At 36.6% G+C, this 19,377-nt stretch overlaps 1 protein-coding gene across 4 annotated transcripts in view; it reads left to right on the forward strand.

Moving 5' to 3' along the window:
* The window catches only part of HIBCH (3-hydroxyisobutyryl-CoA hydrolase), a 126,653-nt gene that overhangs the window by 34,356 nt on the left and 72,920 nt on the right, over positions 1-19,377 (forward strand). For all 4 annotated transcript variants that reach the window (XM_004452546.5, XM_058300498.2, XM_071216218.1 and 1 more), the window contains 4 exons: positions 833-973; positions 3,160-3,244; positions 6,765-6,845; positions 17,954-18,006. In XM_004452546.5, coding sequence (XP_004452603.2) covers positions 833-973; positions 3,160-3,244; positions 6,765-6,845; positions 17,954-18,006 — 360 coding nt within the window. The remainder of the gene's footprint in view (positions 1-832; positions 974-3,159; positions 3,245-6,764; positions 6,846-17,953; positions 18,007-19,377) is intronic.

Below are 19,377 nucleotides of genomic sequence, written 5' to 3' on the forward strand. Positions count from 1 at the left end.
CTCATTTTTAGCATTTTCAAGTGTACAATTCAGTGGTGTTAATTACATTCACAATGTTGTGCTGCTATCACTGCCTTCCATTACTGAAACTTTTCTGTCACCCCTAACAAAAACTAGTACCCACTAAGTGTTAGTTCCCTATCCTACTGTTTTAATTTGATTTTTTTCTTGATTGAATGCTCTCCCAGTTACTGCAACTCTTTCATTCAGAGCTCTGAGACAGATGGTTCTGCCAGTGCTTGCTTGTCGTGTAAAATTTATAATGGGTGATGGAAGTCTGGAGTGTCTCATTTTGCCATCTTGGTGATGTCATTTATATACCTATTTCTTGAGGATAAATTTCTAAAGTAGGATTATTTGTTGAAAGTATGAGCATTTTAAAAGTCTTTATATGTTGCCATGTTGCTTTCCGTTTTACATTTTCTCCTTTAAGCTAACTCTGAAAGGGTATTCACTTAAAATTATGTGGCCACTAAGTTGTATTTGTTGATATAAATTATATTAGATTAATTCTCCTTTGGCTGGTCAGTCAACATGGCTCTTGAATTTTGTTAAAATTGTATGAACATAGCACAATTTTTTAAAGCAGTCTTTCACTGATAAACATTTAGGTCATTTCCAGTCTCTTGGTATGCTTCAGTGACTATTGGAATTGTCCATCTAAAGAGTCTAAATAGTTTTAGAAATCTTTGTTTGTTAGATATACCTAGATATCCATTTATTTAGTTATCATTAACATTGTGTGAAAGATTTGAATTTTATTTGTTGTGTATGTTTTGATATTAGTTTGTGATGAAAACCTGATTTTATCAAAATTATTCTTTTTACACAGAGAATGTCCAACCACACAGATGCAGCTGCAGCAGTACTATTGGAAAGAAAAGGTTGTGCAGGAGTGATAACACTAAACAGACCAAAGTTTCTAAATGCATTAAATCTTAATATGATACGGCAAATTTATCCGCAGTTAAAGGTTTGTAATTTTTTAAAAAGCCATTGCATGGATCCTTTAAAAGTATATCTTAATACAATACTTCTGGTATTCTTTCCCATAGAAAATCATAAGACTTTCTGGGATTTTTGCCCAAGCCTGTTTGGTACTCAAGTCTTCAGTGCTTGTCCTGTGAGATTGTCCTTGAGTACCCTGAGTGATAGGGAGTTCATTGACTCATGAGGTAACCCCTTCCAATTTCACATAGCTCTAATTTTTAAAAAAGTTTTTTCTTGGGTTCTTCCAGTCTTTATTTCTCTGATCTTTTAACCAGTTATACTGGTTCTGCCTTTTGGGGCATGGGGGTATAAATATAATCTGCTTCTATATGGCAGCTTTTAGGTTTGAAGACAACTGTTTTTGAACAACTTACTCAACCTTATCTTTTTTTTTTTTTAAACTTTTTAAAATTAAAGTTAATAGATAACACAAAATGTTACATTAAAAAACATAAGAGGTTCCCATATAACCCACTTCCCACTCCTCACCCCCCTCAGTTTCGTAAATTGTATTTCTTTGAAGATACATACATCACAAATGTTACATTAAAAAAATATAAGAGGTTCCTATATACCCCCCACCCCCTACCCCACTCCTCCTATATGAACAACCTCCCCCATCACTGTGGCACACTCACTGCACTCGGCGAACACATTTTGGAGCACTGCTGCACCACATGGATAATAGTTGACCCTGTAGTTCACACTGTCCCCCAGTTCATTCAGTAGGTTAGGGCAGGATATATAATGTCCAGCATCTGACCCTGCAATATCATTTAGGACAACTCAAGTCCCAAAAATGCCCCCATATCACATCTCTTCTTCCCTCTCCCTGTCCTCAGCAACTATTGTGGCCACTTTCTCCAGGTCAATGATATAGTTTCTTCTATTACTAGTCACAATAGTTTTATAGTAGAATATCAGGAAGTCTACTCTCATCCATATTTTATTCCTCCATTCTGTGGACCCTGGGATAGTGATGTCCACTCCACCTATGTATCAAGAGGGGGCTTAAATTTCACATGGATGATGGATGCCAGCCTTTTCTTAATGAAGGTCATAAGTGTTTCTATTCTAAATGAAACTGCATGGTACAATAGAAAAACATAGGACTTAAAGTCAGACTACTTGTATTTGAAACTTGGATTTCTACTCATTAACTGTGTAGGTTGAGAAAATTAATCTCTGTGCCTCACTTTCCTCTTTTGTAATGTGGGGGTGATATTTCATAGGGTGGTTGTGAAAATTAAATGAAGTAGCATATGTGAGTACCTAATATGATCTGCCATGTAGATGTAGAGCAAATACTAGTTCTCTCCCTGTCCCCAGTTTCTTAAGCCATTCTTTGATGAGTCTGTCTTCCATTCTGGTATGTCTGTTGAAACATACTATATTATGTCCTAATGTGTAATACAGAGAAATAAACCAAGTATTCCAGGTTAGAGTTGGACCAGGGTAGAAGAGAGTAGGAACTAAAATGTTAGAATACCATATTTCTCCTAATATAGTCCAGTATTCTCTAAACTTTTTGAACAACCACATCTGTCCAGGTACATCCCTTATTTGTACATTTATATTTTTATTCTTGAGTGTGGAGTTTATAGAGCCTCTATAATTTTTCTGTCTCTGATTAATCTTTCATTTGATCCATTGTTCTAGGCTTTTGAATTTCCATCCTGTCTTTATTCTTTCATCCTACTTAGTGACCCTTACCAACTCCAAATCATTTGTAGGTGGTTTCACTCTACTACTTATAAGTTTGTCAGTAGGGCAAAGCCCTCTATCACCATATAGAAAGGTTGTTTTTGCTCTGTTTATCAATGCTTTTTGGGTTTTGATTTAGTCATCAAACTTACCAATTTATTTAGAATAATATCTTAAGCCCATATTTATTTATCTTGCTCTCAAAGTTATCATGGCAAAGGTTTCAGATGCCATCATTAAATTTGGATCACAAAATCTTTTTTTTCCTGATATACTCATCTAGCAACCTTGGTGGAATTACCTAATTTATTTCAGAAAAGAAAAGGAAGTTAGGAACCATTCTTCTGATATACTTTATAAAAGAACATGCACACACATATGTATAGGTATATGCATCTGTACACATAGAAAACTTGCATTTGTGTTTATAATATGCTTATACCATCTCCTTTTACATTTGAGTAGAAGTGGGAACAAGATCCGGAAACTTTCCTGATCATTATAAAGGGAACTGGAGGAAAAGCTTTCTGTGCTGGGGGCGATATTAGAGGTAAAAACTTTCTTTCCTTTTTCCTCAATGCTTTTTTCCCAATGGATCTGATAAAGTATTAACAAATTTTTGTAGTAATTTGTGATTTCCTATATCTGTTTAGAAATGTTTTATTACAAAGTTAATACACTCTTAATAGTTATCTTAGGAAAAAAAATTGAAGAGTTATCTTTTGTAGTTAATATTAGAAAAATGAGGGGAATAGCAAAGTTTTTAAAAACTACATTTGTGCCCTTTTGAGATTTAGATATGTTTTCTGTCTCCCTGAATAATCCTAATCAAAATGTCCAGTTACAGTATGTGAGTGCACTGCTATTAAGCAGTTATGTTTTTCATATAACCCTATACTCTGGTTATGTTGAATGGCTTGCCATTTTCCAGATATGACATACTCTCACACATTTCCATAATTTTGCACTTGCTTTCCCATTGTTTGGAATTGCTCCTGCTCTGCTATTGAACTTGTTTTCCTGTAAAACTAACTCATGCCTTCTGATATCCTGTCTTCCCACTCCATCATCCTAAAGCATATTGTTGATATATTTTATGTCTGTTCAAATAAACAAGAACTGTGCCTTAATTACCCATATATACCTAGTGCTTAAGATAGTCACTTTGAATTCTCATTTTGGGGGGGGGGGTGGAATTTCAAATGTGAGGGATTGGACTCTAATTCTTTCATAACTTTTTGAAGGAAGTGGTATTATAAACTGATTAATTCTCTTTATCTTTCTAATTATTTAGGTATACCTGTCTACATGCTTACTATTAAAGACAAAAGAGAAAGAATAAATGTTTGTTTTCAGGATTAAAATCATGTGCTTACCTTTATGACCACTGGTTGTCAGTATTTTATATGTACTGAAAACTATTTTTATATTTTGTATTTTGTTTCTAATGGAAACAGGGTTGGTTTTTCTTTGTGTTTTTGTTTTGTGTATTTGTTTGTTAACAAAATAATCTTTGGGTTGGTTCACCAAATTTACAAGTTTATGTAAACCATTACATTTGGAATAGGAAGAAACAAGCTTGATTCAGAACATAATTTCAAATACCTATTAAATTTAAAGTAACCAAGTTTTAAAATTGCAGTTTAATAGAAACTTTGATTGCTTAGACTGATTTGTTAACTGAACTGTTACTTTTTGTTTGTTTTTGCTCTCAGCAAGAATATTTTTGAAACTTGTTTTTTAGCCTACTATGAACCTTTTCTCTGGAGTTAGGCCTAGTATCTTGTCAGTTTACAAATGCGCAGAGCCTTACGCATTGCTTCTTCTGACTATGAGCTAGTTCTGCAAATAGGCCTAACTTTATAATGATGTTTGGAAATACAGGTACAAATTCTGGAATTGTTCCAGTTTAAATTTATAAAGCATTGGATTTCAACTCCAGGAAATTTAATTTCTTTAAAAGTACAGTAAAAGATAATAAGTGAGTACTTAGAAAATTTAAATATAAATTGACATTATGCATGTCATTTAATTTTATTTTGTATAGAATTACATTGTTTTAACATTTTCTAATACAAAATAAGATTACAAAGAAATCTAAAATTTTTGAGGTAAAAGAGTTTCAATCCAAAGGCAGTACAACTTGAACTCCTCTTTTAGCATTGGTAAGTAGTGATAAGTACCGAATAAAAAGATAACAGATGAGGGGTTTGTTTCTTGCATATATCAGTGAAAACCACAGAATGAGAAAATTACATATCAAATCTTTCTTTTAAAAACCAAGAAAAGAAGTCAACATTTGGATAATTTTGAAGGAAAAATATCAGAATTTTAGACAGTCTAAAAATCTAAATAGTCAATAATTCTTGTATAACTCTTCTTCATAAAGCAGAAAATGTAAATAGTACATTTAATTTGTATTTTAGTAGGAAATTCTTATGGGAATTAAAGACAGGAAAGGTATACTTAAATATAAGCTTGTAGTATATGAAAGAGATAGCCTTGACAGCAGTCTTGAAATTAACTGGAAAAGTAGATGCTGGCTAATAGGAGATTGTGGTAGAAATAAAACCATCTGATAGTGTATTAGCCGAGTTCTCTAGGGAAACAGAACAGACAGGATGTGTGTGTGTATATAATGTATATGTATAAAATGAAATTTTAAAAGAATTGTCTCATGGACAGTGGAGGTAGGCAAGCCAAATTCTGTAAGCTGGGAACTCTGATGAAGATTTTTCATGAATTTCCCCAGAGAAGCTGACTGACTGACGTAGAGATGGAAATTCTCCCATCTGACTGCTGAAACCATCCTTTTAAGACCTTCAGGTGATTGGATGACACTTCTCTCATTTTTGAAGGCAGTCTCCTCAGTTGGTTTTAGATGCAGTCAGCATTTATAGATGCAGGTACATATAGATGCAGGTACATATAGATGCTGTCAACTGACTGGTGATTTTAAATGCATGAAATATCCTCACGGTAATAATCAGGCTAGTGATTGCTTGACCAAACAGCTGGACACCATAAACTGGCCAACTTGACACATGAACTTAACCATCACAAATAGTATTCATTATTCAGAAAATATTTACTAAGCACCTGTTTATTAAGCCAGACAGTAGTATGGTATAGCAATGTCTTTGATATTAATAAATAAGAATATTACACTCTTACTTACATTTCTATCATTACCTTTTACCATTTCCCTTTAGCCTTTTAAAACTCCTGTGGTTTCTCAATAATTTTCTTCCCACCCCCACCCCACTTTTCTTTCTTGTCTGAATACCTTTGTAGCTACCACTTTCTTTGCTTGGAACTGGAATGGACAGGAAATCTCTACCCATGTCTTCAAACTTGGCTCAGGCTTACCTCTTCTGAGAAGCCTTCTTTTAATTACAACTCTCCTGCTCCCATTTCCACAGTACCCCATCCTAATTGTGGGCATAGCACAAAGTCTGTCATGTAGCAATCTGTCTCTTCCATTAGTCTGAACTCAGGGCAGCCATCTTATATTGCTGTCTTGTTATTGGTAACACTCAAAACAGTGCATGATACATAATAGATGCTCAATAAATGTTTCATAGTGAAATGAATGCAGTAGAAATATTTAAGTAGATGGAATACACTATAGTACTGTGTATGTGTGTATAATATGATGTACTTTATTGTGTTCATATGTATTACCAAAGCAAACATATATCCAGCAAGTATCTATTCAGATGCTAGAGGAAACTGTCAAAAGCAAGTGAAATTTGTAGCAGTATATAATTTCCAATTTAAGTATAACACTTTGTAAGAATTTCTTGGTAGGAATTTTTGCTTTGAAGCTTTGACATCAGACTTTGAATCTATGGGTAACCCTATGTCTGTGGCATGGGTAACTTCAAAATTTTAACAAGCTCTTCTAGACTTCCCCTCCAGTTACTTAATATTAAAATACTTATAATTTTATTCTATTTGATATATTCACTGGAAAATACCTTTTGTGATTTGTAATTGTTCTTCCCTCCCTCTTCTCCCTCTCCCTCCCTCCTCCCCTTACCTTCTTTCCTACCTTCCTCCTTTTGTAGAGGTCTCAGAAGCTGAAAAGGCAAAACAGAAGCTGTCTCAAGATTTCTTTAGAGAAGAATATATGCTGAACAGTGCCATTGGTATGTGTGCTCTTCTAAGAGCTTTGAAAGTGGAATCAAGAAATAAGTGCATGATGTGATTTGTTTAAAAATTTTGTGAATAGGCACGCTTCTTTAATTCTTTATGTACTGTGTGCCAGACTCTGTGCCAATCACTACAATAAAGGATAGTTGGGGTGACAGATGTGACTCCTGCCCTCATAGATTGTAAGGACCTCTCTCAGTGAAGAGAGCAATTAAATAAAAATGCCATTAAATAAAAATGAGTAAATTATTCTGACAGCATATCCCAAAACAATTCACATATTAATATTAGTAGGCTATACTTAGCTTCTTATTTGTTATAAAGTCATTATAAAAACATTGATTCCTAATCACATGACTGGCTTTCTTGGAAAACAAAAAAACTCGGGTCTCTCTATAAAATGAGATATTTCCTAAGGCTCAGAGAACTCTGAAATAAAAATTTCTTATAGTTGAGGTTCTAGTTTTTATTGGAAGTGAAGCAATACTTTTATCAAGCATGTGTTTCAAAAGTTAAATTACAGGGAGTAATGAAATAAATATTGTGTACCTACTAGGCCAGAGTTAAAAAACATCAATATTTTCTTTTTGTTTGGTTTTAAAATAAATGTATTTAAAAGAATTATAATACTAGAAGATTTAAAGTTAAAGTTTAGTCAACTTTATTGCTTTTCTTAGTGCTCTTTCTTTCCCAGAAGTAACTATATTATTTGTAGTATATTTTCCTAGTCTGTGTTTTATATTTTTATTATATAATCATGATCAATATAGTATTACTTTGTGTTTTTGAAATTAACATAAATACTATCTTACTATATATACCATCCCATAACTTGTTCTTAACAATATGGAATGTAAATGCTCTTTGTTATTCAGTATTATGAATAATACTTTGCATTATTTATTGTACATTAATTGATGTTTTAGGTTATGTCCAATTTTTATTAATGTACATTGTTGCATCCTACTATAATGCCCCCTCAGTATCCGTACAAAAGTTTCTCCTAAAGTATTAGAAACAGAATTTGTATATCATAGAGTTTATGATATATATCATAAAGTTTGTTTCCAAATTTTTCTCTAAAGTACAAGACTTTCTTTTTCTACTCATTGTTCAACTTTTTTTTGTGGTTAAACTTTGTATTTATGATAATGTCTTGTAGCTTTAATTTACATTTTCTTGAATGCCAATGAGATGGGGGTATTTTCTTATTCTAATTTATTACTCCGGTTTTCTTTTCTGTTTTCACCCTTTGTCCATCTTTCTATTGGATTGTTTGTCATTTCCTAATGATTTTTTAGAAGTTAATCACTGTGTTCCAGAAGCTTAGCTTTTGTTGGTTATACGTATACAAGTAAACTTCTCTAGTCTGCTACTTTATTATGTTTATCTTTTGGTGTATAGAAGTCTTTATTTGATACATTGAAATGTATTTATTCTTTTCCTTTATGATTTCTACTTTTGTGTGTCTTAAAAAAGAACCCAAAACTTTTCCTATGGTGAAGTTAAGATATTCTCATATTTTCTGCTATTACTTTTATGTTTTTTCCCTTACCTTCTAGGTCTTTAATACACTTGGAATTCTTTTCTGCATGTGATACCATCTAACTTTATTTTCCAATTGGAAAGCCAGCTATCCCAGTTTCTTTTATTGAAAGGTCCATCCCTTCCTCACTGATTTTAATGACACTTCTGTCATATACCAAGGTCTTACAATGTGCCTAGGTCTTTTGTTCATCGTTCTGTTTGTCTGTACTCATGTTGAAACTAAGATGTCATAATTGTTATAGTTTTAAATATGTGTCTGTATAGAAAAACAAATTGCTCTTATTTTCTTCTAGCTACTCTTGGACATTTGATCTTCTTTATGAATTTTAGAATTGTATAGTTCCATGAAAGATCTTATTGGTATTTTGATTGGAATGTCAATGAGTTGTAGATTATTTGTAGGAATTGACATCTTTGGCATTGAGTTTTCTTATCCATGAATGTGGCAAATTTCATTTTTTTCATGTAGATTGTGATGGTTAAGCTGTTTTGTCAACTCAGCTAGGTAATCATGCCCAGTTGTTTGGTCAAGCAAGCACTGGGCTAACTGTAATGCAGGGACATTTATGGACTTTAGTCACCATTGACTTTACTGCAGTGGTAAATCATAGATAGCTGGTTATAATTACATCAATCAGGGAGATTACCGTCAGCAGTGAGTGACGTTTACTCCAATCAGTTGTATCCCTTACAAGGGGAAGTGATTCCAGCATTGAGAAAGAATTTCCCAGCTCATCTTTCGATAGCCAGTATCTCCCAGAACTCATCAAGAATCTTCACTGGACTTTCATTGGAGCTCCTGGTTGTAGCCTGCCTGTGGAACCTGGACTTACGCATCCTCACGGCTGCATGAGAGACTCTGATAAATCTCTTACTATCGATGGATGTCCCTTGTTGATCCAAGGTTGATCAAAAGTTCCCGAGAGAACCCTGACTAATACAACTTGGTACTGGAAATGGTTCTTGAGGAACAGAGTCTTAAACGTGGAATGTCTGAGGTGGTTCTGGGAGTTTTGCAATTATCTTTCTCCTCTAGTTGGACTCAAGGGTACTGACGACTCCCTTTCCAATAACAAAGAGGCTGGTAACAGTCCATGGCGCGAGTTGGCAATCAAGATCTACAAAATAGCATTACTGGATTCCCCTACTTCCATGCTTATAAGAAGCAAGGATCTGGGTGAGAGTGTTTTCAACACCTTGACGGAGTTTGTGGAGTCAAACGGTATAATGATGTTGGATGGCTCCTCCTAGATACTCTGGATACTGTTACCAAAGAAAGAGATGAGTTAAAGGCTTCAATTTTGAAACTTAAACACAGAACAAATGACGTGAAAGTTTCTGATTGTGCTCTGAAAGAAAACCTTGTCTCCCGTAGCCACAATAATCTGAGAACCAGACTCAGACTCTCATTGTTCAAGTAGTGGAGTTACAAAGGAAACTAAAATCTACCCTGCAGGGTTTCTGCAGTTAAAGTGAAGGCACTAATTGGAAAAGAGTGGAATTTAGAGAATTGGGATGGTGACATATGGGATGATGATTATATTGATGGAGACATTGGAACCCTGAATTCTGCTGAGACTGCCCGAAAAGCCTGCCATGGCCTGCCCTGTCTAGGCCACACCTTGTCAAGCTTGTATCATCTAGCCTCCAACCTGCCTGAGTCTGAGGTGGGTACCAGCCAAACTGAAGCCTGCCCTGCCCAGCCTCCAGCCTGCCTCAGAGAATCTGGACTTCCTCCCACGCCTGAGGCACGTACCAGTCAAACTCCAGCAAGCACTGCCAAGCCTTCAGTCTGTCCTGAGGAAAATGGCTTCCAACCCCTGCCTGAAGAGATTAATCCATTCTCACCAGAAGAAAATGCAAGGGAATGCCCTGAGGCCAGTAGATTGCAAGTCAGTTCTAATCCTTCTTACCCACCCTCATCACCTCTCTTGTCTTAAAGACCTATTACTAGACTAAAATCACAAGGCCCCAAAGGTGAAATACAAAGTGTGACCCATGAGGAAGTAAGGTATACTCAGAAAGAACTGCATGAGTTTTCCAAGTTATATAGACAGAAATCAGGGGAATATGTGTGGGAATGGACACTAAGGGTATGGGATAATGGTGGAAGGAATATAAAGTTGGATCAAGCTGAATTTATTGATATGGACCCACTCAGAAGAAATTTTGGATTCAGCACTGTAGTTCAAGGAGTTAGAAAGGGCTCTTAACAGTTGGTTTCGATGGCTGATTGAAACATGGGCTAAAACATGGCCTGGCATGTCTGAGGGTGAGATGCCTGATTTGCCCTGGTACACAGTAGAAGAAGGAATTCAAAGGCTTAGGGAGACTGGAAGGCTAGAATGGATTTACCATTTGAGAGCTGCCCACCCACCCCAGGAATGTCCAGAGGACACACCTTTAACCAGGACTGTGAGGAATAAATTTGTAAGACTAACTCCATCTTCCCTGAAGATCTCTGTGGTTGCTCTTCTCTGTAGTCCAGATATTACTGTAGGGAGGGCTGTGATGGAATTAGAATCCTTAAACATTATGAGGATGATTGGGTGTCGGTCTGGTAAAAGTCAAGTATTGGCAGTTAATCGCCAAAGTCAAGGTTGGCATGGCTACTGCAATGAAAGGCAGATTCGAAAAAGCACTCAAAGTAGTCTGAATCATGTAGAATTACGTCATTGGCTAATACATTATGGGATACCTAGCAGTGAAATAGACGGGCAGTCTACTAAATTTCTTCAAGATCTGTATAAACAGAAGAGTTCTGGGTCGAGTGAACAAAACTCTAACTCAAATTGCAGATGCAGAGAATCAGTCATTCTCAGACTTGAGACAGTTTACAGATTCAGAGCCCCTTGAATGAGGAGGAGGCCAGGTCTCCTTGGGGAAGGATCCTGTTAAACTGCCGAACATTTATACTCTTAATCTTCCTTCCATCTTTCCCCAAGGAGATCTACGGCCTTTACCAGAGTACCTGTGCATTGGGGAAAAGGAAATGATCAGACATTTCTGGGATTATTAGACACTGGTTCAGAAGTGACATTAATTCCAGGAGACACAAATATCACTCTGGTCCATCAGTCAGAGTAGGGATTTATGGACGTCAGGTGATTAATGGAGTTTTAGCTCAGGTCCATCTAACAGTTGGTCCAGTGGGTCCCTGGACCCATTCTGTGGTTATTTCCCCAGTTCCAGAATGCATAATTGGAATAGACATACTCAGTAACTGGTAGAATCCCTACATTGGATCCCTGACTTGTGGAGTGAGGGCTATTATCGTTGGAAAGACCAAGTGGAAGCCACTAGAACTGCCCCTACCTAGCAAAATAGTAAACCAAAAGCAATACCAGATTCCTGGAGGGATTGCAGAAATTAGTGCCACCATCAAGGATTTGAAGGATGCAAGGTGGTGATTCCCACCAAATCTCCATTCAGTTCTCCTATTTGGCCTATACAGAAAACAGATGGCTCTTGGAGGATGACAGTAGATTATCGTAAACTTAACCAGGAGGTGATTCCAATTGCAGCTGCTGTCCCAAATGCGGTATCATTGCTCAAGCAAATCAACACATCCCCTGGTATCTGGTATGCAGCTGTTGATTTGGCAAATGCTTTTTTCTATTAGTAAGGACCACCAGAAACAGTTTGCTTTCAGCTGGCAAGGCCAGCAGTATACCTTCACTGTCCTGCCTGAGGGGTATATCAACTCTCCAGCCCTATGTCATAATATTGTCTGCAGGAATCTTGATTGTCTCTCCCTCCCACAAGACATCACACTGGTCCATTATATTGATGATATTGTGTTGATAGGACCTAGTGAGCAAGAAGTAGCAAAGACTCTAGACTTATTAGTAAGGCATTAGCATGAGAGAGGATGGGAGATAAATCCAACTAAAATACAAGGTCCTTCCACGTCAGTGAAATTTCTAGGTGTCTAGGTGTCTAGTGGTGTGGGGCATATTGAGCTATTCCTTCCAAAGTGAAGGATAAGCTGTTTTATCTGGCTCCTCCTATGTCCAAAAAAGAGACACAATGCTTAGTTGGTCTCTTTGGATTTTGGAGACAACAAATTCCTCATTTGGGTGTGCTACTCAGACCCATTTACCAGGTGACCAGAAAAGCTGCTACTTTTGACTGGGGACTGGAACAAAAAGAGACTCTGTGTCAGGTCCAGGCTGTTGTGCAAGCTGTTGTGCCACTTAGGCTGTATGATCCAGTAGATCCAAATGGTACAGAAAGTTTCCATGGCAAATAGAGATGCTGTCTGGAGCCTTTGGCAGGCCCCTATAGGAGAATCACAACACAGACCCTTAGGATTTTGGAGCAAAGCCCTGCCACCCACTGCAGATAACTACTCCCCTTTTGAGAATCAGCTTTAGGCCTATACTGGGCCTTAGTAGAGACTGAATGCTTAACCATGGGCCATCAAGTTACCATGAGACCTGAGTTGCCTATCATGAGCTGGGTATTGTCTGACCCACCAAACCATAAAGTTGGGCATGCACAGCAGCACTTCATAATAAAGTGGAAGTAGTATATATGAGATATGGCTCGAGTGGGTCCTGAAGGCATGAGTAAGTTACATGAGGAAGTAGTCCAAATGCCCATGATCACCACCCCTGCCTTGTTACCTTCTCTTTCCCAGCCCACAGTTTTAGCCTCTTGGAGAGTCCCTTATAATCAGTTGACTGAGGAAGAGAAAACTCAGGCCTGGTTTACAGATGGTTCTGCTTGATATGCAGGTACCATCTGCAGCACTGCAGCCCCTTTCTGGGGCATCCCTGAAGGACAGTGGTGAGGGCAAATCCTCCCAGTGGGCAGAACTTCGAGCAGTGTACCCGGTTGTTCATTTTGCTTGGAAGAAGAAATGGCCAGAGGTGCATTTGTACACCGATTCATGGGCTGTTGCCAATGGTTTAGCTGGACAGTCAGGGACTTGAAAGATACATGATTGGAAAATTGGTGACAAGGAGGTCTGGGGAAGAGGTATGTGGATTGACCTTTTTGAGTGGGGAAAAAACATGAAAATTTTTGTGTCCCATGTAAAAGCTCACTAGAGGGTAACTTCAACAGAGGAAGATTTTAATAATCAAGTGGCTAAGATGACCTGCTCTGTGGCTAATGCTCAGCCTCTTTCCCCATTCACTCCTGTCATTGCCCATTGGGCTCATGAACAGTGTGGCCATGGAGGTAGGGATGGAGGTTATGCATGGGCTCAGCAACACGGACTTCCCCTTACCAAGGCTGACTTGCTGCAGCCACTGCTGAGTGCCCAATCTGCCAACAGCAAGAGACCCACCTTCAGCCCCTGATATGGCACCATTCCTTGAGGTGACCAGCCTGCTACCTGGTCGCAGGTTGACTACATTGGACCACTTCCACCAGGAAGGGGCAGCAATTTGTTTTAATTGGAATAGACACATAATCTGGATATGGTTTTGCATTTCCTGAACACAATGCTTCTTTCAAAACTACCATCTGTGGACTTACCAAATGTCTTATCTATCACCATGGCATTCCACATAGCATTGCTTCCAATCAAGGAACCCATTTCACAGCAATTGATGTGTGGGAATATGCACATGCCCATGAAATTCTCTGGTCTTACCATATTCCCCATCACCCTGAAGCAGCTGGATTCATAGAATGGTGGAATGGTCTTTTGAAGACTCAGTTATGGCACCAGCTAGGTGTCAATACCCTGCAGGGCTGGGGCACTGTTCTCTGGCAAGCTGTGTGTACTTTAGATCAGCGTTCACTCTATGGTGCTGTTTCTCCCATAACTAGGATCCATGGGTCCAGGAATCAAGGGGTGGAAATGGGAGTGGCCCACTCACTATTACCCCTAGTGACCCACTAGGAAAATTTTTGCTTCCTGTCCCTGCAACCTCAAACTTTGCTGGTCTAGAGGTTTTAGTCCCAAAAGGAGGAGTGCTGTCACCAGGTAACACAACAATGATTCCACTGAACTGGAAGTTAAAACTACCACCTGGCCACTTTGGCTACTCTTACCTCTGAATCAACAGTCAAAGAAGGGAATTACTGTACTGGCTAGCGTGATTGATCCTGACTATCAAGGGGAAGTAAGACTGTATCTGCATAATGGGAGTAAAGAAGAGTTTGCCTGGAATATAGGAGATCCTCTTGGGCATCTCCTAGTACTGCCATATTTATGATTAAAATCAATGGAAAATTGCAACAACCCAATCCAAGCAGGACTAACAATGACCCAGAATCTTCAGGAATGAAAGATTGGGTTACCCTCCCCCCCCCCCCAGGCAAAGAACCACAGCCAGCTGAAGTGCTTGGTGAGGGCAATGGAAACATGGAATGGGTAGTGGAAGAAGGTAGTGATAAATATGAACTTTGACCATGTTACCTATTACAGAAACGAGGACTATAAGGGTCATGAATCTTTCTTCCTTGTTTCATTATGATGATAGTATATATACACAAAACGAATTTGTCTTCTTCCCCAAATTTCCCCCTTATTATGTAACAAGTTGTATCCATTTCACATCATAATATTTGAGGATGTCAAGTTTGAGAGTGAATATTATCCAAGAACTTGCACCCTATTCTATATGAAACTAATGCATTTCCAGTTGTACGTAGGAGAGTTGAACATTGTTAGGTGGAAATATATATATATGCATGTTTGTTATTGTTTTTACTTAGAGACTAAGTATGGTTTAAGGTAGTGTGTATGGTTGCCAAATTGACAAGGGGTGGACTGTGATAGTTAGGCTATTGTGTCAACTCGGCCAGGTAATCATGCCTAGTTGTTTGGTCAGGCAAGCACTGGGCTAACTGTAATGCAAGGGCATTTATGGACTTTAGTCACCATTGACTTTACCGCAGTGGTAAATCGTAGATAGCTGGTTATAATTACATCAATCAGGGAGATTACCATCAGCAGTGAGTTACATTTAATCCAATCAGTTGAATCCCTTAAAAGGGGAAGTGATTCCAGCATTGAGAGAGAATTTCCCAGCTCATCTTTCGACAGCCAGTATCTCCCAGAACTTGTCAAGAATCTTCATTGGACTTTCATTGGAGCTTCTCGTTGCAGCCTGCCTGTGTTGTGCATCCCCAAGGCTGCATGAGAGACTCTGATAAATCTCTTACTATCAGTGAATATCCCTTGTTGATTCTGTTTCCCTAGAGAACCCTGACTAATACATAGACTTAAAAATTTTTATGAAGTTTTAACTTACATACCATAGACTTCACCCATTCCAGGTGTACAATTAGTGATTTTTTAGTAAAGTTACCAAGTTGTGCAAACAGTTTTAGAACATTTCATTGGATTAACTTTCATATCCTTCAGTCTTTTATAATTTTCCTCATTAAGATCTTGCTTTAGATTTGAAAAGATTTATTAGGTAGCTTGTGGCATCTGTTACTAAATTTAATGTTGGTTCTTTTTCTACTATATTTTCTAATTGACTGTTTCTGGTATATGGAAATGCTTTTTAATATCTTATTCTTATATCCAGCAACTCTTTTGTATTTGTTATTAATTCTTGTAGTATTTCTTTTGATTCTCTTGGCTTTTCTAAATAACCAGTTCAGCCATGTGCATATCATTTCTTTAAAATCTCTTCCTTTCCAATCCTTATATTTATGACTTTTCTCATTATGTTATATTTTGGCTAAGACCTCTGTTATAATGTTGAATGTTGTGGTGGCTTGTTCCTGATGTGAATGGGAAAGACTTTAAAATTTCACTATTAAGTGTAATCTTTTTATATAATTTTTTAAACAAAGTTCAAGATGTTCCTTCTATTACAAATTTATTGGAAGTATTTGTTCAGTTATAGTGGTGGCAGTTGCTATCCAGTGTGTGAGCATATAATTTCTCTTTTCCCGTCTACTCTCCTAGATAGGGGGCAGGCTTCCTTACTGAATCCCTTTATCAGCAGGTAGAGTTTTTCTATTCTTGTTTTACAAATGGAATAGCTCTCCCTACCCTCAGACTCAATGCACCGGATATGTGGCCCAGAATTAACCTACTCCCCTTTGCAACATACCACGAACACTCATGTCCCTGGCCTCTTTGGCTCTAGCTTCTATTTAACTTTGACTTTGAACTTCTTATTTGTTTCTCATACTTGGGGAGTTCCCTTTGTTGACCTTGAACTTGGCTCTACATCTAGAACATTTTCCAGCGTTTCTATGTCTGTGGGGAAAAGGCAGCAACTTCCCACTTTAGCTCAGTGAACCAAATTGAATGGACATTTGTCAGTTCTTCAAGTCTAAAACTCCACATATCAGATTTACTTAGGATGTTTTATTCATTCATTCTATACCAGCAATATTCCATATCTGTGCCATCCAATATGATAGCCATCATTATATATGACTCTTGAGCACTTGAAATGTGACTGGTGTGACCCAGAAACTAATTTTTTGTTTTATTTTGATCTAAATGGCTAATGGACAGTACAGTTCTATACTAAATAAAAGGAGATAGGAGAAAAACCTCTTTAAGTAGTTTGAAAACTGGTAAAAACTGTTTATGCAGAGAGAAAGTCTTGAAGGTATAATTTGTATATATTATAATGACATCAGTAAGAAATTTGACTAGATCTTCATGTTCTGCATTAATTAGCTTTATAATAATTTATATCTGAAATATATGTATCTAAAGCTGAAATGCAATATGGGTGGGTGGGTGCATGTGCTTGGATATGTCTCTATCCCAATAGAGAATTTCTAGGGAATTACATGTCAAGCCTGAGAGCAATAGAAGTCATTGTGAATGTGGGATTATAGTTGTGCTTTGGTGACAAATTTGGCTAATTGGGAATATTTACAAAACTGCTAGATGTATCAAAACTCTGCATTTATATTGGCCTATGCCAAGGAGGTAATATTAGAAACTCAGAAATTTACATTTTTATGATGTTTTGGCCAACTGCCCCTCTTAGAGGAAAAACAAAAAAGGGAAGGGAAAGAAGTTTAAGATTGTATAGTTAACAGAATTTTTGAGCTGGAGGGGACTTTTAAGGCTATCTAAAGTCTCATTTTATAGATGAGGAAACTCATTATCATATATACCATATATGACTCATGTATGTAATTTCCATTGTATTCTATTAGATTTACCAGTTAATGATAAAGCTGAGACTAGGATCTGTGTCTTCTAATGCCTAGTCCATGCTTTCTCTTGTATGCTGTAGTTTTCTCTATGTATCCAGGTATTTTTTTCAGATGTATAGAAAGCAGATTTTGTTCTTTAAAATACAATTGTATATATAAACATTGGTGACTTAAAAGCAAATCCTAATTATATTTCTCATTAGCCAAATTATACAAGGTTTTTTTGCGCTTCAAATTAAAGTATTGAGTCGTAAATGATAATGGATAGAAGATAGGATAGTATGTGGATTGACATTATAAACAACACTTTACTAACCATCCATTTAGTTTATTTGGATATTTATTGCAAATGTTTCCTAAGGAAAATGCTCAGAAGTCATTAACCTGTGATTTTTAGTAAAAAAAGTGAATGTATTTTAAACCTCATAACTAATTTCAGCTCTATTTCTTTTAGATTCCTGTCAGAAACCATATGTTGCCCTTATTCATGGAATTACAATGGGTGGTGTAAGTAGACAGTTTTTACTCTCATACTTGATTTGTTACTTGCATTACATATTTATTAGACAGAAATGAAGTGATGAATATAGTATAGGAGAGCAGTGGCTATTTTGTATAACTAGAAAGAAAATCATGTAAGGATTTTGGATCATTGCAGATTTGGATGTATTTGCTTATAGTAGTTTTAGACTATCTTAGCCCAAAAGAATTTTTTTTTCCAAAAGATTATTTATATTTTAATTGTTTTTTCCTCATTAAAAAAAAAATTATAAACACTCTATATTCACCAAGCAAAAATTCTTTCCCCTTCCCTCTACTCTGGTAACCTCTAATCTATTTCTTAGCTATGAATTTGCTATTTCTTGATATCTCATATAAATGACATCAAACAGTATATGTTCTCATGTACCTTGCTTATTTCACTCAGCATAATGTTTTCAAGGTTCTTCCATGTTGCAGTATGTCTCAGAGGTTCATTCCTTCTTACAGCCAAATAATATTACATTATATGTATGTTAGGGAAATTCAAATGTTTACTCAATATTTAGATATACAGTAAAATAAAAATGAACATTACTGAGTGACTTTCAGCTTAATCAAAATTATATCAAATTATGTTGCCCCAGTGTTTCTGAAAGAGTTACATACTTTTTGTATGAGTAGAGATTTGAAGGAATAGTTCAGTCTGTTGCCTTGGAAGTTCAATTTTTAATTTTCCTTCCTCTTTATTTTAAACATCCAAGTCCACAAATTCTCAAGCTAATGGATAAGATAAAAGCAAATTTGCTTTAAACAATGAAATTAATTTTAGATATAGAATAGAAAAAGGTCCCTAAATTTTTATTCCATGCATATAGAGCCACTGCTATTTCTGTCCCCAACTGAACTGGATTTGAAGAACTTTTAAGTTTCTCTCTTTTCATTTACCTCCCCATCCTCCTTTTATTTTACAAGAGAAACAGTAAGCCAATCCAAAATATGACTGCAATATGGTATTGTTTCTTGTGTTTCTCAGTGTGTGTCATGTAGCATGTCTTTTAAGGTACTGCTAGCAGAAGGATTTTGTGACCAATAAATAGAAACTTAAATGTTCTAAAGTGTGTTTTAGAAGGAACATGTTCCAGTGAATAGAGAAGTGGAAGTTGGTATGGATTAGAAACACTTATCATACATAGTATGAAAAGTTTTGTTGGAAGACAAAAACCAGCCACATGGAAAGTTGACTATAGTCCAATCAAATGGGAGCTACTGAACATTATTTAGCCACTGATTAATAGACGTTGAGATATGTCCTTTTTTTATTTGAATAGAAGTAACAGTCTTCAAAGTTTGAATTATGTTAATATATTGAGAAGGTGTATAAGACATAATAGGTAC

This window comes from Dasypus novemcinctus, chromosome 7 (assembly GCF_030445035.2).
Source record: "Dasypus novemcinctus isolate mDasNov1 chromosome 7, mDasNov1.1.hap2, whole genome shotgun sequence".
Classification (NCBI taxonomy): domain Eukaryota; kingdom Metazoa; phylum Chordata; class Mammalia; order Cingulata; family Dasypodidae; genus Dasypus; species Dasypus novemcinctus.